At 46.1% G+C, this 22,162-nt stretch overlaps 1 protein-coding gene across 1 annotated transcript; it reads right to left on the bottom strand.

Annotated features, from left to right (window-relative positions):
- Nucleotides 1-1,704: 1,704 nt before the first annotated feature.
- FJX1 (four-jointed box kinase 1) lies at nt 1,705-4,649 on the bottom strand. The gene has a single exon (XM_083437273.1). The coding sequence runs from the start codon at nt 4,389-4,391 to the stop codon at nt 3,138-3,140; it is 1,254 nt and encodes a 417-aa protein (XP_083293399.1). The 5' UTR covers nt 4,392-4,649; the 3' UTR covers nt 1,705-3,137.
- Between the last annotated feature and the right edge of the window lie 17,513 nt (nt 4,650-22,162).

Here is a 22,162-nt window from a genome sequence, read left to right as displayed (position 1 = left end):
CTGACAAACAGTGCTAGGAAGAATCACACAGCTAAACTGTATATTATCATGCAAATGGCAAAAGAACCGGCACATGGGACTCTGTGCATTGTGCACAGTGAGAAAAGAGTGGAGAGTTATAAATAAGAGTTAAAGAAAAGAGTCCTGTCAGTCTAGGCAGTGGAGTGAAAGAGCCTTCTTAGGGCAGTTAAGGAGGTCTGAGAACAATACTTAGTTAACAAGCCCTATGTATTTTAAAGGCCCAGCATCTAACCTTTGTAAAAACATCATTGTGCTCTTGGGCTCAGAAGTAATTATGATCAAGATGATTCAAACCAGCCCCATCACTTGCGGGAAGTGTTGTTACCAGAAAGGGTGCAATCTGTTAGTGACGAAGCTCTTAGCTTACAAAGGATATTTGTATGCTCAAAACGATGTCAACTGCACTTACTTTATCTGATGCCTGCAAAATGCCTTCTGACCTCCAGTCTACGAAGGCAGACATCTCCCCAGATGCGGCAGAGATTATATTCTTATCTGATAAGCACATACAGTTCAGAGGGAATTCAGCCGCTTTATTCCATACCTCTACATCCTGTGTTTACAAAGAGCGGCGTTTATAACATTGCCCTCCTTACTGTACGGTGTGGCTCCTCAGAAGCTCAATCAAGGCTGCCAAAAGACTTTAAAGACCCAAACCAGTTCTGGCCACGTACAACCTATTGACAGCCTGTATTCATGCGCACCAGAAGACATAGCCAGCCAGTTCCCTGGAACCCAAACAAGCATTACAATACACACTGATAAGGGCACTGGCGCTGGTTAGATAATGGATCTCCCTTGCTAGATGGGGGTTTTGAACTTTAGTGGCAATTATGTGCACATTTCATTTCAGCTTCTATCCCCTCCTCCCACCTAGATCTGGATAGAAACTAAACTGAAACGAAGCCCTGAATTATTCTGGCATGAACAGTAAGTCATAGACTTTTCCATTTGTTATTGGTTTCCCAGAAACCAAAATGGAAAAGGAATTAACAGCTGCTGAATATGGCACATGCTCTCAGAGATGCTCTGATTTTATTGCTCATGGTACTACTATAACAGGTTTTTCACCAGTGTGTGAGAAGCAACCAGCAGGGGCAGTGAATGCTGAAACCTGAACTGACTGAATCAAGTCAGTTTTTAAAAATACACAGTAATTCTCCTGGAAATTTGTGTAGGAATTCTTACTCAAATCAGCAGCAACCATTAGACATGCGTGTTACGCATTCTTGCTGAGCACAGGGTTTTGGATAAGCTAAGGCACAGGGAGAGAGGCTGCAAAATTAACTCTAAAGAGCAAGTTTTGTATGGAACAACTTACCGTATTTTTTGCTCTATAAGACTCACTTTTCCCCTCCTAAAAAGTAAGGGGAAATGTGTGTGCGTCTTATGGAGCAAATGCAGGCTGCACAGCTATCCCAGAAGCCAGAACAGTAAGAGGGATCGCTGTGCAGCGATCCCTCTTGCTGTTCTGAATTCTGAGATTCAGATTTTTTTTCTTGTTTTCCTCCTCCAAAAACTAGATGCGTCTTATGGTCTGGTGCGCCTTATAGAGCGAAAAATACGGTAACTCTTTTATACCAAGTAAAGAAAAACACCCATTAAAATAAGGAAAGAGAAGGGAAAGTGTCAGAAGAAAGATATTGCTTTTCATAAAGCCAAAACCTTGAACACAAAAAAGGCAAAACTTTTAACACATTTTTACTGAAATATCCATTTCTTTAGTATGTTACAGAAGAGCTTAAGAACATACGTCATGTACCTAAAATGCAGACTTCTTTTAAAATAAAAGTCTTTTTATAAAAAAAATAAGAAAAGTCAAAGTAAAGTGCATGAAACTGATGTTTCCCTCCTCCAGATTAATGCATCAAAACATTTTAATACACTGACAACACTATATAAACCTGGGAATATTTTCTCCTCCATCACCCCATTAGTCAATTATTTACTGTACAGCAGTGGTTACATATAAAAACAGACACACAGAGAAACTAATGATATTTGCCAAATGCATCTCACTGGTTAAAGTCAAGAGCTACTGGAATAGTGACTTTCTCATCACTTCTTCTTTTTAAAAATACTAACTTTTGTCAAAACTATGTCCACCCTGGCTAGGAAGAGCCACAGGAAAATGCAAGTCCGTAAGTGGGATAGATGCAGATTGTTACTGGATAGCAAGTACTTTTTCATTTAAAATAAAGGGGATTGTTACAGGGAATCTTGTGCACATACAAATCCCCACTGGAAGGAAAAGATAGCTAGTTCCACCCAACCATGGCAATAGCTTTTGCACAGAGTATTTCAGAGTGAATTCTTAAGAGCAATTAAGGGGGGGCACACTTGAAAGAGATGCCTGGCACGAAATTAATACAGGGAAATATATAGCAATTGAAATATACACTTATTATCATTATGCCATGATGTTACAGGAGGCTCCCAGTGGCCTCTTATCCAAGGGACTAGTTAGGACCACACCCATTTAGTTCCAGCATCATATACTCCCAGGCCACAGACTGAGTCCCTCAAAGTTATTTTGGACCCTAATTACTTCGGACACAAAGAAAAGAAAAACAACACACTGTGCAATGGAAGGATATTACCTGGCCTAGTTTTATAGCAGACAATAGTGCAGGGCAGGTGCATCAGGGGCAGCATTATACCTTACACCTAGAAAGGCCATTGTTTTCAGTGCATCCCTCTGACAAAAATCTAAGCCAACGCAGGTCTCTCTTTGAGGACAGGGTGGGAAGCTAGGAGTACAGGCTGCATAAGGCTGCCTAGTCAGAAATTTCACTTTGGGGTTGGAATTTAAACTGTGTGCACCAAACAAAGGAAGAGCACATTCTGCTGATGGATCCCAGCAGGAAAATGTCTGGGAACCATTAACTAGTCTCTACGCCCTCCCCCCTAAAAGGAAAGAAATGCTCTCAATTATTAAGTTCATTTTTCGGCAGGCTGGTCAGATATTTCAAGGCAAGGTTTCCAGAAGTGCTCTAGACCAGAAACTGCGTTCCAGCCACCAGTTCACCTCCTTTAGGGACACTGCGCTACCGGGCACACCTCCAGTGCCTTCATTACGCCCATCCAAATGTTAAATCCACCCAGGTCCAGAGGGGTCACAGCGAGGCGGCCTTGGCTTTGCAGTGCAAAATGTGCTTGTGGACAAAGTCGACACGGTCCTGCAGCAGCTGAGCTTGCTGCTCGGAGAGGAAGCCCAAGACGCCGGCCAGGGGCTCCCGGGTCCGGTAAAGGTGGAGCAGCTGGGCGGCGGCGTTGCGCGCGCGGTGCAGCTCCCGCACCCGCTGGGCGGTGGCCTCTCGGAAGACACAGACGGAGCGCAGCAGCGGCTCGTTGTACTTGTCCCACATGGCCAGCAGCCGGTAGCCGTGCACCAGGCCGGCCTCGTTGTCGAGGAAGACCAGTCCGCCGTTGGGCGCCCGGTGCAGGTTGCTGGTGGCGCGCTGCATCACCCGCGGGTCCCACTGCAGGCTGAACAGGTTGCTGACTAGCCGGTCGAAGTTGGCCGTCACGTAGTCGAAGACGATCAGGTCGCTCCACTGCACCAGCTCCACCAGCTGCGCTTGGCTCAGGCCGCGCAGCTCCCCGGCCGACAAGGGCTGCAGCCGACGGGGGCCCGACGTCGCCGCCGCACCCGCCTCGGCCCGCCAGGGGGCGGGAGCCACCACGTCGGTCAGGTTGTCCACCCAGCGCGCCAGGCTGACCACGGCGCCGTCGGCCCAGGGGGAGCCGCGCAGCTCGTCGCGCACGGGAGCCCACTGCCCTCCGCGGGCTTCGACCCGCGCCAGCGCCAAGGGGGGCAGCCGCTCCTGGATGCCCAGCAGCCCGGCCAGGTGGTACGAGAGCGCCTCGCCCTGGATCTGCTCCGCGTTGATGCCGTAGCGCACGCACGCGCGGCTGCCGTCCGACAAGCGCGCCAGCCGGTTGGAGCTGCGCCCGCAGCCGCCGCGCTCCAGGGACACGACGCGCGCCTCGCGGGCCGCCCGCAGCCACGACGCCGCCTCCTCGGCCGAGAAGCCCGGCGGCACTTGCGCCTCCAGCGCCCGGCTCCAAAAGATCCCGCCGCGCACGGGCGGCTCCGCGACGCCCCGAGGGGGATCCGCGGGAACAGGCGGCGGCGGCTCCTGCCCACTTTCGCCCGGCCCCTCCGAGGGTTGTCCCGGCAGCGTAAGCAGCGCGCGGAAAGTTTTCTGCGCCGCTTGGCTGGGCGGCCGGAGGAGGCGGCCGCTCGACTCCGCTTCGACGCCGGGCTCCGGGGCGCCGCGCCCGCTCCACAGCCCCGCCAGCGCCACCACGGCCAGCAGCCACAGCCCGGCCACCAAGCCCAGCCCGGCCAGACCCGCGCGTCGCATTCTCCTCCTCCGCCTCGTCCCGCTCTCGCCTCCGCCGCTGCCTCAGTCTGCTGCGCTGGGACCCGGCGGCCGGGCGGCCCCGCGGCTCTCCCGACGCCCGCGGCTGCTGCCTCCTCCTCCGCTCATGGCGCGGCGCTGCTCCGAGAAGTCCGCCGGAGGGGAAGCAGCCGCCCGCCACGGAGAGGGAGAGAGCGCGCTCTTCTCCGGGCGGCGGGACCGGCGTCTGCAGCGAGACCCTCCAGCTAGGGCAATTCACAAGCGCCCAGACCACGTGGGAGAGCGAGGTGGGGGGGAGCGCGCCGACCCAGCCCACCGCCCAGCGTGGCTTTCCGCTTAAAGCGGCGATGGCCCTAGAAAAGCGGGGCCCGCCGTCGGGGAGTGGCTGCCCGTGGGGGGCTCCTGCGAGGAGAGGGGGCGCCTCCCGAGCCACTCTGACCCCGGGAGTGGGGTTTGTTTCCCCTCTGGTTAGCTTCTCAGCCGCGATCGGGGGCATTTCTCCGACGGGGCGGCCTCGGCCACGGGCCCCCTCCGCCCGCGCCTCCCTCCTCCCACCCGGGTTGGGAAGCACAAAGGATTCGGCACGTTTAGAAGAAAAGATGGGAGCCGAGCGCTGGTTTCAAAGAGCCTTCCTTCTGCTGGAGTGGGAGGGGCAGAGGAGCGTGGGACGGAGCAGGAAAACCAGGCTGGCGAGAGGGGTGGGCTGCTTCCCGGCAACAGCGACACAAACGCAGGGGCGTTTGACCCTTGCAAGCGGGGAGACAGGGTCGACGTGCACCTCCCACCTGCCCGCCACGCACAGAAAAGGCTACCCTTCGAAAGAGGGCAGTAGTCACACGTTTAGTCCGCAGGAACCCTACCCCTACCCCCCTCCCGCTCCGGAGTAAATAGTGCACAGGTTATGTGGGGTTCGGATCCTACTAACTGAGCCTTGTAAGATATACCCTAAGAAAGGCAGCATTGGTGAGGAACACAACTAGATCCCCATTTCTCGCTATAACGGTCCTGTTTCATCCCGGCTGAACCGACAGGAGGTAAATTCGGCCCCCTCCACTTGGCTTCTTCGGAATGATCGAATAGAACTATTGTGGCATCAGTCCCTTTGTCTATATATTTATCAGTAAGGTGCTCAAATTACAGGTAACATTGGGTAAATATTTATTAAGAGGGAGCTCTTTGAAATCGATCAAGGATGGTTTGAAGTCTAAGCTGCTATCTGCTGGCGTCAGTGATTCCTTCTCTCATCCTCCTACAAAGAAAAAAAATGAACTGAGGAGGGTGGGGGGGACGTGAAATCAGAGATGACAGTCACAACCAGCTTTCTTTGCCAGCTCAGTGGCAGTTACACTGTGATCCTCAGATGTGAGCTCTGTTTTGTTCAGTGGAACATTTTAAAAAATAAAAATGAGTGTACATTGGGTTCCAACATTAAAGTACAATCTGTAATTAGAAGGGATCCAGACAGTTTGATGTAGATTCTGCTTCCACCATGTACGCAAGCTTTTTTTCTCTTTTCTTTTGGCTTATGAAGTCATCCCATCTCACCCAAACAAGCTGCCACTCATGTGGACCACCAGCTTGGTGTTATTATTTCACACCCCTTCGGGAATCATCTGGGAAATTTTGTATTTACAACAAAGAAGAATGGTCCATCACCAACTTAGAGAATTGCTATGGAACGAAGAGAAATGGGCCACAGCATCCCAAAGCATCTCTAAAGGAATGTTTTATTGACTATTCCAAGAAAGACTATAGGTACATTCTAGAACAGAGGGGCTTATTATTTTCCCCTGGCCCCCTCTGGACCTTCTCTCCTTGAACTTTCTTAATTCTTGTTTCAATATCCTTCTTGACCAGAGGCAACTCCAGCTGAATACATTACCCCAAAATTAAATTCCTCAAAGTCTAAATGTAACAGTACCTTTCTCAGATCTTGGGGCCTTCACCAATATCAGCTGGTCATGCAAAAATGTCATGTGTTGTGCAGGATCAGTATGTGTTATCTGTCTAAAAAGCACTTTAGAGAATATTGCACCCCATCCATCCTCAAACAATATCTATTTGCTGGGTGGAGGGGAGGATGCAGTTATTCCCCATTGGAACAAAGAGACAAGCCATGGCAACATGAAGGATGTCTAGAGTATGGTTGGTGGAATGAGTGTCACAGGGAGCCCCATGAGTGATAACACAAGCACTCTTCCATGCACATTAAAGAGGTTTTATTTGTATTATGTATTTATAGCTCCTCTGTTGGACCAGGGTGCATGCACAGACCATCTAAATCAAGTGTTTCCCAACTTTGGGTCTCCAGCTGTTTCTGGACTACAACTCCCATCATCCCTAGCTAGCAAGACCAGTGCTCAGGGATGATGGGAATTGTAGTCCAAAAACAGCTGGAGACCCAAGGTTGGGAAACACTGGTCTAAATTAAGGGTGTATGAAGACAACCACAATCACATATCAGTTGGCCAGAAGCATACAAGAATTTACTTAGGAAAATGGGAACGTACTAGGAAGTTGCCTCATTCCAAGTCAGACCCTTGGTCCATTTAGCTCAGCATTGGCTACTGGCAGTGGCTCTGCAAGGTTTCAGACAAGCCTCTTTAGTCCCTAACTGGAGATGCTACTGCAGATTGAACTTGGGACCTTCTCCATGCAACACAGATCTTTTGCCACTGAGCCACTGCCCTTCCCCATTTAGCTTGCCATTCTGCTCCCAACTTTCTTCTGGGAAGTTCACACGGTCATTAAGGCAAAACCCCCTTCCTTGCTGTTTGTTGCTGGTATCTGCTATCCAGAGGTATACTGCCTTTGCCTCTGGAGACACTATTTGGTTATCCTGTCTAAAGCCAAAGCACGCAGCTCACCTCAAGCCTGACCCAATGCTACAATCCATTCTCCAAGGACTGGGGATTGAGTCACCAATAAAATAAACAAGCCCTCCAAAGCTCTAGCTGAAACTTCCACCAGCCTTCATGAGTATTCAATAAGTGCACAAACCACCTACATTTTCTTCATCGCGGATGTTAAAATTACATAATTGCTTCTCCCTGTCATGCATTATAATGTATTAATCCACTAGCCCCAATTCATTATTTACACAACTAATAAAAGCGTTCAGTGTTTTAATATAAAATGACAAGTTTTACAAGTAATTATAGACACTGTTATCATCCTGGGATAGCACACCGTTACTGTGATTGAGGGCTCCACCGTGTGGCAAAAACCTGAAATGGATGGAATTCGTAAGATGTTGCATTTAGCACTGGAGATCGTTCAGAGTGCTGTTACACATTACAGTATTTCACAAATCCTTACAGCAGAGGTTGCTGATCATCCTCACACAGTGGATGAGGGAGTGATGCTGAAAAGGCAGTGGCTTGCCTCAAGCAAGTTCTTGTCAGAGATGGTATTTCAACCAAGGATGTGGTTCTGTCTTAGGTAATGTACTTCTTTGTGTCTTTACTCAGCAGAGAGCTCCATTGCATTCAAGGTATCAACTCCCAGAAAAAGTGTGCATAGTATATTGTTGCCTGTCACTATACTGAATTGCTATGTGTAATCTACATACTATGGAAATTAGTGTGTGTGTATGAATAATTCATCTTTATTTTATGATAGACATATTTTTAAGGTGGCATATATTCTTGTTTTAATATGGTTTCAAGGTATAAAAACAATAATTTCTGACACTTTATGATGTGTCTATGGTGCAGTATTTATAACAAACACATTAGCAAAACATGCATTGTACTTTTTATATAACCTTTATTTACTGTAAATAATTGCTGTTCTCACTTTAACAGTGAGTCTCTGAAGCTAGAAATCACTTTGTTTTTTAAAAATAATAATCAAGTGGTATCTAAATTTTGTGATATAAATAATGTAATTAAATAAGTGAGGTTATTGTCATTCCCATTTTACAGATGGAGTACTAATAGCCCAAACTGTGTGACACCAAAATATCTATGACAGACGCAGGACTTGCTCCATTACTGAAATAAAAAGGAAATACAGTTCAAATGTCAAAGTTTATTTTAAACTGTCTATCAAATTATAATGCCTTTTTTCAGATGAAGAAATATTGAGTTTTATGGTGAAACTAGAAGACAAGCTTCCCACTTTTGATGTTGATGTTAAGGTAGAAGGACTGGACAAAAACTGTCTTCATGTGGAACGGTTCATAATAGAGTTCACATTTGCATATTCAAAGATTATTAAATATCTACTTCCTTCCCCATCTGGCTGTGAATATGGTATTTTAAACTGACCTTTGTGGTAAATTTTTGTTTCCCCAACAATGTTCTTCTTACTCCACCTACAGGCCAAAAGCAATTTTGCCATTTGTTTCTGTTCACTCCTGTGCAACAATATTTGAAAAGAAATGCAGGCATTAAATGCATTAAGTTACAATGAAATGCTCCTCACCTTGTTATTAATAAAAATGGGCTGGAAACTGAGATGAAAGGAAGAAGACCCCAGGACCAGTTATAATTCTGCTGGGTTCCATTCTCATTCCCTCCCACCAGCAGATGCAATGTTCTGAAGGTGGAATATGGAAATGCAGGTGTCTTCCCTTGACACAGGAGCAGCCCTCCTCCTAGAACGCTGCCCACAATTTTGCATGCCAACCCATCAGGAACCTGTTTTCACTGCCTCCCTGGGACTGTAATGACAGAAGGGTCATCAAACACCTGGCAGGCCATGGTTGATGGACCATGTTCAGATTGATGGTTCTCAACTTCTGCAAGCCTGCCCTCAAGGAAGAAATATGCATTTGACCTGCTTCGTATTGTGAATGTTTCAGTGACAGTGGGAAATATATTTTCCCTCTCCCTTGGGTTTTTTAAAAAAATAAGATAATGTCAGATACCACATCATTCAACCTCTAGGTTGTAGAATTAGCAGGCCCTTAGCCGTTGCCCTGCCAGTCTCTGAAGACTTAGACTGAAGCCATACATCTGGGCTGAGGGACCTGTGGCTGAAACCAACATCTGGAAGGCCACAGGTTTCCTGCTAAGTCTGAAACCTTGGTGAAGAAGAAGAGTTTGGATTTGATATCCTGCTTTTTCACTACCCTAAGGAGTCTCAAAGTGGCTAACATTCTCCTTTCCCTTCCTCCCCCACAACAAACACTCTGTGAGGTGAGTGGGGCTGAGAGACTTCAGAGAAGTGTGACTAGCCCAAGGTCACTCAGCAGCTGCATGTGGAGGATCAGGGAATTGAACCTGGTTCACCAGATTATGAGTCCACTACTCTTAACCACTACACCACACTGGCTCTCTGATAGAAACTGGGAAGCCAAAGTCACAGGAATATAGGAAGCCACCTTCTGCTTTCTCAGTCTGGAGAGCTTCAGTTAGTTAGTTACCGACACACCTGTTTGGCTGAGGGGCTGTTCCTGAAATTGATTGCTGCCCAGATTCCTTCTTCATGCTTCATGTCTTGCTTTACAGTTGCCATCTTTTTATTCTGGCTGGGCGTTCTTGCCCAAAACCCAACATGCTTCCCCCATCGTTGCATCCATGTGCAGAGGAAGACCTTCGTCTGTTGCAGTTCTGCTAGTAAAGATCCAGTGACACTGATGGAAAGGAAGAAGGGGACACTATCTGCCATTAGTCCCTATCTGCCACTTTGAGTCCATTAGTCCCTGCCTCATTCTTTGTGATTTAGTTTCACAAATTCAGCCAACCGGGTTGCTGCATTCCTTCAGTCAATCAAGTTCACTTTACTCCTATTGATACATTGGAGACATGCAGCCTGATCCTCTGCTTTATATTGACTTAGAAGTGCATCCCATGGAATTCAATGGTGCTTACTCCCCAGTCAGTGCACATACAATTTCAGCCTAAGTGCCCTCGAGTGGGTGAGTATAAAATGGGGGTGAGAAACTTGTGACCCTCTAGATCAGCCTTTCTCAACCTGTGGGTCCCCAGATGTTGTTGGACTACAACTCCCATCATCCTTGAGCTCTGGCCTTGCTAGCTAGGGGTGATGGGAGTTGTAGTTCAACAACATCTGGGGACCCACAGGTTGAGAAAGGCTGCTCTAGATGTTGTTGGCCTCCAACTCCCACCAGCCCCAGTCAGCTGTAGTCCAGCAACATCTGGAAGCCAACAGGCTCCCCATAATTTAGGAGTATAAATTTATTCTGTGAACCGCCCTGAGACCTGTGGGTATAGTAAAAGGTAAAGGTACCCCTGCCCGTACGGGCCAGTCTTGACAGACTCTAGGGTTGTGCGCCCATCTCACTCAAGAGGCCGGGGGCCAGCGCGGTCCGGAGACACTTCTGGGTCACGTGGCCAGCGTGACATCGCTGCTCTGGCAAGCCAGAGCCGCACACGGAAACGCCGTTTACCTTCCCGCTAGTAAGCGGTCCCTATTTATCTACTTGCACCCAGGAGTGCTTTCGAACTGCTAGGTTGGCAGGTGCTGGGACCGAACAATGGGAGCGCACCCCGCCGCGGGGATTCGAACCGCTGACCTTTCGATCAGCAAGCCTTAGGCACTGAGGCCTTTACCCACAGCACCACCCGCGTCCCTGTGGGTATAGAGCAGTATATAAATAAAATATATAACTCTGGTCTAAATATCTGGAGTCTGCTCTACAGGCATAAGTCTCCTGCATGATTTAGGAACATTATAAATTGCATAGGGAACCTATGCCTGTACAGAAGCTCCCCTCCCACCTGCTGCCATCTTTAGACCTCCTCTCCCAATGGAGCTATGTGGAAGTGGTGCTAATTGGGTCACGTGAATTCTGTGAGCTGAAAATGCCAGAATAGGGTTCTATCAAATCTAGGGTTGAGAGAGAGCTTTTGAGACACTGAATGCCCACATTCCAGAAGTTCCATTTTGTCACTTAAATGCTATAGGGCTTGATAGAAATGTTATTATTTAATTTTTTATTTCTTTCGAAAAAAGTTTGTTTTAGGATACCATGTGATCTATGTACGTGACCATCTAATTGCCACCAATTTGACAGAGTGGGCTTCAACTCCCCACAACCAAATGTGTGGATGCTAATTGTAAAGGTTTAGGATTGTACCCCTGTAGGTGGACATGTTGTCCCTTTAACATCTGGAATTTCAAGGTGGCTCCATCAATAGGAATAAGGGATGTGGATCATCCCTTCCTCACACCTGAAACTCACCCCACCCCACTTCCGTAAATCTTTACCCACATCATGATCTCACAGAAGCCTTGTGTTACTCTACCAACTCACAACAGATGCTGCTGGCTGGACAAGAAAGATGCACATCAAGGTGTCAAGGCCATTTGCAGCTGCCATTTCTTGTTTCTTCCTCTGACCTGCTATTGAAAACACTCCTGGCACTTGGATAAAACATTGCTCCTGCTTATATCGCCAGCAGTCACAGTTCTTATCACATCAGATCCTTCTTTGGTGGTGCACAGCTATTTAATAATTATCCAATGCTAGCAGTGTGCTGGGTGCCAATAGTCCTTTTTTTTCTTCTTCTCCAGATTCTTTTTACTGGGCAATGATATGCTAAAAGCTGGCTTTTTATCCCTTAAAACTGCACAGTGTTAACAGGGACAATCAGATAGTCCATTGATGGTGCTGATTGTCAAAAACCCGCAATTCCAGATAGGAACAGCCCCATTATCCTGAATAGCTGCTTCTTATTCAGTAGGAACCAGGGTAGTGTTTCAACAGGAAGGAGCCCAAAGGCTGACACAGGCTAGCATCCGAGAGCAAATCATTATGTGCCGGAAAAGGGAATCAAGGGTATGAATTTAAATTTAGAGATCGTGGTTTTACTAGTAATACATTTTAAAGGAAGTCTATTTCTCTCTGAGGCTAAATTATGCTTCTAAACGAGCAAACCTTTAGGCAGGGAAATCCTCTCAGTGAAGAACCCTTGCCACTGATATACGAACAACAAAGCTAAACATAAAGATTTATGCGCTATTGCTTACAGCATAAGCAAAGAGGCCAGGGGCATGCAAAACTGATCGAATCCCCTTAAGCGAAAGCAAAAGAGATGGGGTGGTAGTGGAATGCAATTAAGAGTGAAATGCATCAATACTGGAATGCAAAAGGTGGGTCTTAATAGAGTTGTCACTTGATTACAAAATATTGTACAGCTCAGTTGTATGCATGTCTATCCAGGGGTTTGGCTGAGTTCAGTGGGCTTTATTCCTAGGAAAGCAAGCATAATATTGAAGTCTAAGGTCACCTCCAGATTATCAGTATTTTGCCAGAACGTTTCAAACACATACCAGAAACGCAGGTTTGTGCAATTTAAGTTGATTAAACTGTTTTTTCACCCTGGTGCAACAAATCCACTTTTAAAATACCTTTTGTGTTTAGAAGAGTTATGGGAAAATGTACTGCTGAACAAATATTAACAGGAATACATATTATTTACTTATTTTATTTATTTACTTATCTGGAGAGTAGCAACACGAGACAGGGCCTTTTTTGTGGTGGCTCCTCATTTGTGGAAAGTTCTCTCCAGGGAGGCTCACTTGACACCATCATTATATGTTTTTAGGCACCAGAATGCAGCGGGTCCAAAGTTCAATTCCTGGCATCTCCAGGTAGGACTGGAAGAGACTCCTGGTCTGAAACCCTGAGGAACCACTGTCAGTCATTGTTGACAGTACTGAGCTAAAATGGAACAGATTCTGTATAAGGCAGTTTCCTATGTTCCTTTGCTAGGTTCCCAATCCATAGAAATTCTGGCTACTTAGAAAAATAAACAAAAACATTGCCCTTAAAATCAGAGCTACATGACATGAAATTTGGCCCTGAAATTTGGATTCTGATACAAAACCTCCTGGACAAAACAACTGCACAAAGACCTGACCGAAGGCAACCAGTTAACACTCAAATTTCACTTTCTGTCTGGAACTCATTGGCTATTAAACATGTGCAGCCTCTATCTGTGTAGCCTAACTCCATGCTTCTGCCTCTCTTTTTGTTGTTGTTTGATTTTTGGATTATTTACGTGTGTGTTTCTTTTCTTGGAATATTTGAACATCATCATGGCAAACTTCTGCGTGATTCATTGGTGGCCCTGATTCATCACTTGGGAATTACTGTCTTAGAACAGCGTGTGTTAGCACAGACCTTGTCATAGCTGAAATACGAGGAGATGCCGAGTATTTAAGGGCACGCTGGTTTCCTTTCTCCAGCTCCTGTGCCTACCCATGTCTGTTTTCCAGATGGAAAAAGAAGAGAATACAAAGGACTGAGTTTTACAGCCGCAGATCTACAGTACCTGTGTATTCCGGGTGCATCCATTGTTCAGCTAATGCAACAACTGACATTCCGATCGTGCTACAAAAAACCCTGGTGGCAGATATTCTTTCAGTCCATTGGCGCTAATTTACCCCAAATAAAGCAGAAATACAGATGCTGGATTTAGGCCAGAAGGTTCATAATCCAGCTCTTACAGAACTCAAATAAAACAGATCATTTAAGGGATATTACCAACATGCTTGTGTTAATGGAGGAAATGGATAACAGTTCCTGTATCTTGTTATTGCCGTCTAGGCAACCAACACAATGGAGTAATACTGGTGCCTGAAATATTCATTTCTTTGCCTTGTACACCTGCACCTTCCACTAATAGTTCCATAATTTCTAGAATTCCAGTTACAATTAAACAATAAATATACCAACCCCGCCTGCCAATGATATGTGGCCCTTGGAAGGTTTGGTCTCAGAGGATGCAGTCCTTGGGCTGAAAAATGTCCTATTTTAGAAGGTCACGTATTAGAAGAATTAATTCATATGCCTTGCACCAAGGGAGCTTATTGTTATTTAGGTAATACATCAATGTACAGAGAAGCATCAGCAAAATAAGATAGGCCTCTGCTGCAAGGAATTTACATCACACTGCTTCCAGAGACCTGTTTTTCATTGTGCTGCTTTGTTTTCTGTACATTCTCTTCAACAAGTGCCTTCATTGGCTTCTTTGTATCTTTTAATGGAGCTGTCCATCGTAATGAAAGACTTGATTTGGTTACGATGTTCACAATTGTAATGATTGGGTTTTTATTATCTTCCTGACATGATTGTCATCTAGAGATCCTCTAGGGGTCCTCCTAGGATTTTTCCAATAGTAGTCTACAAATTTGACGGAGCCAGGAACCCAGAATGCTTTCTGTCCTGTGGAATGTTTGAATGCTATATGAAACAAATGTCTTTTTTGACATTAACCAAGAAATCTAAGCTCCAGATGCAGGATACTAAAGGCCAGTGATTTATGTATGGCAGAGTTTCATGTTACACAACACTTCATAGGTAACCATGGCCAGCAGCCCCCTCTAACATCAAACCAGTTCACAAGAGTTTTGATGCCTGATTCTTGGCAAGCTATAGTATCCATCAGCTGGTTTGATGATCCACAGTTATATGGGAGGGATATGCACATTCCTTTTCAAAGATGATTCACAAAGGTAAAGGGATATTTATATTTAGTCTAGTAAGGAGAGCCAAAGGCTCTGCCATATGTGATTTATTTGGCACCAAAGAAACTCGCATTGTAATAATTCAGCTGTACGTAAAATACAGTCTGGAATCCCAATCCTAAATTAATTTCTTTGGAAGCAAGCACAGTTGATTCTAGTGGACCTTACTTCCACATACAAAAACTTTCAGCCAAGTTGTATGATCCAAGTTGAAAAGTAGGAGTGTGTCTTGCATGGATCTATGGATCAACTTGCACATGCTTTGTGTGGTTGCTTCACAATATACCCAGTGACCCAACATTATTCCACAGTTAAATATGGATTGCAAAGGTGAATCACACACATAACTATTTACCACGTGCTGAGTCTTGCATGGATCCACTCTATCCAATTTTGGGGGTGCTAATGTAGTTGTGTGGATTGTCCTCAAGAACCTGAATTGTCTCAGAGAACTGATGCTTCATTTAACTGAAGATTTTCATTGGGATTAGAAGACACCAGGAGATACACATTTGCTTTCTAACAATGGAATGCCAGTGTCTTAGAAATGAGGTTTAATAATAGAAGATGGCTGTTGCACCATGCAGACACCATCATTTACTAATCATGCTAAGTTCTCTTTTTGAAAAGAGATGGATGGTTTAAATATTCATATAAAGGATAATCCAAAGTAAACAGCGGATATGTCTCTTTTCTGACACATCACCTCCATCCCATGTTTGATTTACTGGATTGTTCCTCTAAATCTGCCATCATGTACCTCTATTACTAAAAACTGCTTTCTCTGAAATTCATCTTTGCAGTTCCTGCTGGTGTGTTTGCACCACATAGAACTTGCTGCTGCTTCCCCTCTCTTTCCCTCCATCCCAGTATGCAGTGACGATGCAGGCAACTGAAGGTCAGGGCTTGCCCCCCCCCATCTGCAACAGGGTGTGGAAGGCCACTAAAAAGGAGCCCCAGAGACAGGATTATAGTGATCAAAAAGCAACATCTTATTTATTTCAGGAAATTAGTTGGCATGCCATTCAAATGTAGAAAAGAAGAAAATATTCAAAAGTATATCTTCCTATTTGTCTCATGAGGTTATTGGGCTGGGAGGTCCTCATGCCCTTGATTTTATTCTGTGAACTGCCCTGAGATGCCCGGGTATAGGGTAAATAATAATAATAATAATAATAATAATAATAATAATAATGCAGAAAAAAATGACCTTTGTTTCCCTGAAGATGGAACAATGCATACAAGAAGTTTGATATCATTGCCTCTTAAAAATCCTTCTTAACTTGTTAATAATAGCTTTGTGTTTATAGAGTAGCTTTTTCTAAGAAGACAAAATGTTTGTCTTTGTAACCCTTTCAACATTCCTTTTCAACAGCCACCTGTCTGTGCCAGGACAACTTTCTCCCTAAAGTTCTGGTTTCATTACATCATTTTGAGATGGTAGTTCAAGCTGAGATTTGAACCAAGGGCTTTCTGCTCCTAGTTCATTCTCTTTAGTTCATGCCTCGTATACCTTAGACCAGGTCTTTCACACAATTCCCCCCCCCCGGAACATTATTTTCACAAAAGAAAATAAGTTGCATGTCTGGCAACTGCTTATGCCTATTACAATCTACAGATTTGAATCTATATCCTATTGGCTGATTTGAGAAGCATAAAGAAGAACATTTCATTGGTTCATTGTAAAATGGCTCTTTGGCTCAGGCTTCTGGGCACACTGTGGCTGGGTAAAAAGTTCATTCCCATAAACAGGAATTCCCCCTTGCCACTGCATTAGCTCATATGAGGCACGTCCAAGGCCATTATGGCTGTCTAGCTAATTAGGTCAGATGCCTTCCTGGTGAGGTATCATGTTCACTCGCACTTCCGTGCTGGAAAGTTATGGTGATCCAGGCTAAGGAATAGTTGTCCTCTGTATCCAGGCTTCTTTCCATAAAAGCGGTTTTGCTCTTTGTTTAGTGCCTCAGTTTTGGATCATCACACCTATGCACACTCGGGTGCTGCTTGCCAGTTTTTCAGTGCGGAGAGCAGCTCTAATGGTTAGTATGAGAGAGAGGCAAGCTAGTTTTCTAGTTTTATGTCCTGTAGTCAAATTCCCAAATGTATTCTTGCACTATGGCTATTTCTCTTATTTATTTATTTTTTAATGTGATGGGTTCCTGCAAGGTTATAAGCTACTAATCTTATAATTATTAATACATCTACTTTTTATATTTCATGTGTAGTTTGTTGTGGTTAGGCTTGGCTCTGAATCCAGTACCTACCCACTAGTCCAGGGGCCAGCAAACTATTTCAGCAGGGGTCTGGTCCACTGTCCTTCAGACCTGGGGGGGGGGGGGGCAGACTATATTTTGGAGAGAAAAAAATGAACAAATTCCTATGCCCCACAAATAACCCAGAGATGCATTTTAAATAAAAGGACACATTCTACTCATGTAAAAACATCCTGATTCCTGGACTATCTGTGGGCCAAATTTAGAAGGCAATTGGGCCAGATTCAGCCCCCAGGCCTTAGTTTGGCTACCCATGCACTAGTCAAACTGCTACAGAGTAATTTGGGCTAGGGCCTCAAGAGGCAGAGAATCTGGATGTTTAGCTCTTGCTCTCCTGAATGTCTGGCATACAGCTTGAGGTTTTTCTGGCTCCTGCTGGATATAGACTAACAGGATTGGTGGCAGCTGTAGGATTAATTTCAGCCTGGTCGTTTGGCACCTTTTACACCCAAAGGAAGCTAGTGCTGAGGTCTTGGGCACCAATTATCCTTTGCAGTAAGGATCACAGCCCAATATACAATTATGTGCGATTTTGCTTCCTGATTTAAAATGCTGACCTGAATGTTCATACATTTGGTATTCAGGTCAAGAGTAGTGTGTCTCTGGAGGGAGAAATATTTCCAGAGAAACCTCTTAAATGGGTGAATGTTCACTCTTTTCTCTTATTGTATCTATTTATATATTTTTTTAAAAACCATCCTCTGATAAGACTTATGACAAACAATCCCCATATGCCTCTAGCCCCCGAGAAACATTCCGTGCACAGTAGTGGAGAGAGGGGGTGGGGGGCCACGGGCGGCACTGGGGCTGCAGGACTTCCTCCAGTGCACGGGCCCAGCGCTGCCTGAAAATGGGACATGGCATGGGACACGTGTGGCACGTGGCCTGCAGTGCGCTGCAGCTGCCCTCCAGCTGAAGGAGAGACTGCTGGCCCCTGCCCTGGCTCACCCCGCCCAGTGGGTGACTTGTCCCGCCCCGGTGGCAGCTAGCCCCACCCCGTGGTAGCTAGTCCTGCCCCCATGTGCAGTGCGCATGCAGGCACCCCAGTGGCTAGCTATGCCGCTGTCCATGCATATACAGTGTAAATGATAGTCAAACATTAAGTAGGGTAATACAGGAGTTTTGAGTTGATTATATCAGTTAGGTGCCTTCTACTCTCCTACTAGAGGGATTTGGGTGGTGCTGTGGGTTAAACCACTGAGCCAAGGACTTGCCGATCAGAAGGTTGGCGGTTCGAATCCCTGCTACGGGGTGAGCTCCCATTGCTCAGTCCCTGCTCCTGCCAACTAATAATAATAATAATAATAATAATTTATTATTTGTACCCCGCGCATCTGGCTGGGTTTCCCCAGCCACTCTGGGCAGCTTCCAACAAAGATGAAAAATACACTAAATACACTAAAATGTCACATATTAAAAAAAACATTTTAAAAGCACTCTGCACCCCTCCAGCAGTAACAGCAACTGTCCTAGTGAGGCCCGTCAGGCCCTGCCCTGGGCCAGGTGGTAAGTGGTAAGTGGCAGGAAGGAGCAGGGCCCCCAGACACTCACACAGGAGAGTCCTCCTGGGCAGCAGAACGCAGCAGTCCCTGTGAGGCTTCAGGCCCCGCCCCAGGCCAGGTAGGTGGTAAGCGGCAAGAGCAGGGCCCTCAGACACTCACACAGGAGAGTCCTCCTGGGCAGCAGAGCGCAGCAGTCCTCGAACCTAGCAGTTTGAAAGCCCGTCAAAGTGCAAGTAGATAAATACCGTATTTTTCAGACCATAGGGCTGGCTGCTTTGGCTTCCTCTTTAACCCCGTGCAGCCTCTCCTTGCCGGAGGGGTTGCGCGCGACTATGGAACAAGCCAAGGCAGCGAGCGGGATGGATCCCGCTGGCTGCTTTGGCTTCCTCTTTAGCCCCGCACAATCCCTCCCTGCCGGGAGAGGCTGCGTGGAGCTCAAGAAGCCATAACCCCGTGCAGCCTCTCCCTGCCGGAGGGGTTGTGTGCGGCTATGGCACAAGCCTGCATTCGCTCCATAGGATGCACACACATTTCCCCTCAATTTTTGGAGGGGAAAAACTGCGTCCAATGGAGCGAAAAATACGGTAGGTACCCCTCTGGAAGGAAGGTAAACGGTGTTTCCGTGCGGTGCTCTGGTTCGCTAGAAGTGGCTTAGTCATGCTGGCCACATGACCTGGAAGCTGTATGCCGGCTCTCTCGGCAATAAAGCGAGATGAGCACCGCAACCCCAGAGTCAGCCACAACTGGACCTAAATGGTCAGGGGTCCCTTTACCTTTACTCTCCTACTAGAGTGAGTTGTGGGTAGCTGGTGATGAGAAGACAATATTATCCTTTCCAGGGTATTGAATAAACATGTACCATGCAGTTGCAAAATCATCTTTGGTCTTTGTGCTCACTCTTTTCTTGAAGCTGCTGCTTTCTGCCGTTGTTTCCATTATCTGTTACTGCTTTGTACCATTTTTATCCAAGCGAAGGCTAGGAAGAGTGACCTCAGCCAATCAGGAATCATGGAGCAAATGTTACATCTCTTAACATTCCATGGCCCATCAAATTTGGTTGTGTGCTGACATCAATGAGGGCACATGAAGCAGATTTAGAAAGAAGGTAATGTTTAGTGCACTGATCATATGGGTTACCAGAGGCCACCAGGGATCACATAGTGAATGTGATGGCAAATAAAGTGTATTTACATACATTCTTTCCAAGTTACTGAAATGACACTCCTCAAAGCTCTTTTGCAGTGGAAACCTTGCAGAGCAAAAAACAGCTTGAAGCAGCAAGATTTTTGCAGAAAACTGGGGGGAGAAAAGTGTTAAGAAACTCCTTCTCCATACCAGTGTGCTGCTTGAGATTACAGCTCATCTTTAAAAGAAAATAATGTCAGGGACTTCCTATATGAACCTAGGTTTCCTGTGCAGTTTGGCCAATTTGGACCTCCAAATTGTGGAGCACATTGTATACTCAAAAGCACCATATAGATGTGAAGTGTTATTATTGCTAGGCTGATATGCTCACAGTTTTCACGTTTCCCCCTGTGCATAAGGTTTGAAGCAGCCCCCAGTCAGTGTGATCAAAGAATCTTATTAAAGCGCACAAGTGTTAGTTCTGTGCTGTCACGGAATACAAAATACCATTGCTGTCTTTTTGGATCCAGCACTGTTTTAAATTTAAAAGGAACTCTGTCACTTTATCTGAAAAGCATACAGCTTTTCAAGACTTGAACAACTGAAACTGGCCCACAGCAACCGTGAGGAATTTTTTTGGCCCCCTAGAGATACTGCCTGACTGATAAACACTTAAAAAAACAAAACAAAACACGCAGCATCTAAAGGCAGTAGCGAACGTTGCAGCAGTAAAAGCCCAAGAAAGAAAGTCATCGGGAAGTGCTATCCTTGCTGCATGCTGCTGCTCCCTCTTTGAAAAGGTGGTGTAAAACCCAATGCTTGTAAACCAAATTTGAACTAATGGGATATACACACAACTAACTGGCTTCACGGTGGAATGAAAAATCTACTTGTATGTGTTGATTATCATTTCCAGGAAAGAATTGGCTTCTGTATGGGAGGTTTTGGACATGTAAAGTGGTCTTGGGCACTGGTGGAGGAAGAGGGGGGTGGGGGGAGCCCACCGCCCCCTGCAGCATGATCCCAATGGTGTGCCACTTCAGTCCCCCCCCCTCGTTGGGCACCATGCCCCCACAGGTGGCATGTCACACCCCCGGGATTCGCGCCAGCCTCGTCCCCACCTGCTCTCCACCCCCCGGTGCCAGAGCATGAAGCTCCACCACTGGTCTTGGGTAAAAAGCCATTGGCCCGACGCACATGCAAATGTACCCCATTCAGTGTTTGGTGAAACATTGGAGGGGATGGCTTGAAAAGGGGTTCAGACAAATTCATGGCTAGTAGTCATTTTCGCTGTGTATTACTTCCAGTATCGGAGATGGTAGAACATCTGCTCTGCAAGCAGGTCTTAGGTTCATCTCCCAGGTATGGCTGGGAATGTCCCCCAGTCTGAAACCATAGAGAACTGCTGTAGAAGCTACTGAGCTACATGGAATGGATGATGTGACTGTGTACAAGGCAGCTTCCTATGTGCCAGTTGCTGGGATTCACAAACAGAGAGAACAAGAGGGCTTTTGCGCTCATGTCCAGCTTGTGGGCTTTCTTCCCATAGGCATCTAACTGGTCATGGTGAGAACAAGACACTGTATTTCCAGTTGGGCCTTTGGTCTGATCTAGCTGGGCTCTTGTTATATTCATATGTAGAATTCCTGGAAGGAGGAGGGATAGTTTGACAGACCTTCATGGAATCATTATTTACATACTTTCCTGATCCTTGGAGGAAGCTGTGTGGTAATTGAATTGTTGTTGTTGTTGTTTAGTCGTTTAGTCGTGTCCAACTCTTTGTGACCCCATGGACCAGAGTGCGCCAGGCACTCCTGTCTTCCACCGCCTCCCACAGTTTGGTCAGACTCATGTTTGTGGCTTCGAGAACACTGTCCAACCATCTCGTCCTCTGTTGTCCCCTTCTCCTTGTGCCCTCCATCTTTCCCAACATCAGGGTCTTTTCCAGAGAGTCTTCTCTTCTCATGAGGTGGCCAAAGTATTGGAGCCTCAGCTTCAAGATCTGTCCTTCCAGTGAGCACTCAGGGCTGATTTCCTTAAGAATGGATGCATTTGATCTTCTTGCAGTCCATGGGACTCTCAAGAGTCTCCTCCAGCACCATAATTCAAAATTGAATTGTACTCATCATTAATTCCAGAGCCTTTAAGAACAACAGTGCCTCTGTTGTTAATACGATTGTTTTGAAACCTTTAAAATGAAACACAATAATTTGAGAATGCATGGTATTTCTTCCTATGCTTCTAAGTCTAGACTCCTTTCCTTTGCCCTTCCCAGTTTACAAGGAGAGCTGCAAGAACCTCCAAGTTCCAACATAGCCTGGGAAGACATGTTTTTCCAATGACTGGATTTTGTTTGATCTACTCAATCTGTCAGCAATGAGTCAAGCCCATAGGCAGGCAACACAAATAACACCCTCTTTGGGAAGCTGAC

The sequence above is a fragment of the Podarcis tiliguerta genome, assembly GCF_965153285.1.
Source record: "Podarcis tiliguerta genome assembly, chromosome: 1".
In the NCBI taxonomy this organism is placed as follows: Eukaryota; Metazoa; Chordata; class Lepidosauria; order Squamata; family Lacertidae; genus Podarcis; species Podarcis tiliguerta.
The sequence above is the reverse complement of the archived record's forward strand: the minus strand, read 5'-3'. Positions and strand labels throughout refer to the sequence as shown.

Excerpts from the sequence above, each read along its gene's own strand:
- FJX1 (XM_083437273.1), bottom strand. The coding sequence starts at position 4,391 with ATGCGACGCGCGGGTCTGGCCGGGCTGGGCTTGGTGGCCGGGCTGTGG.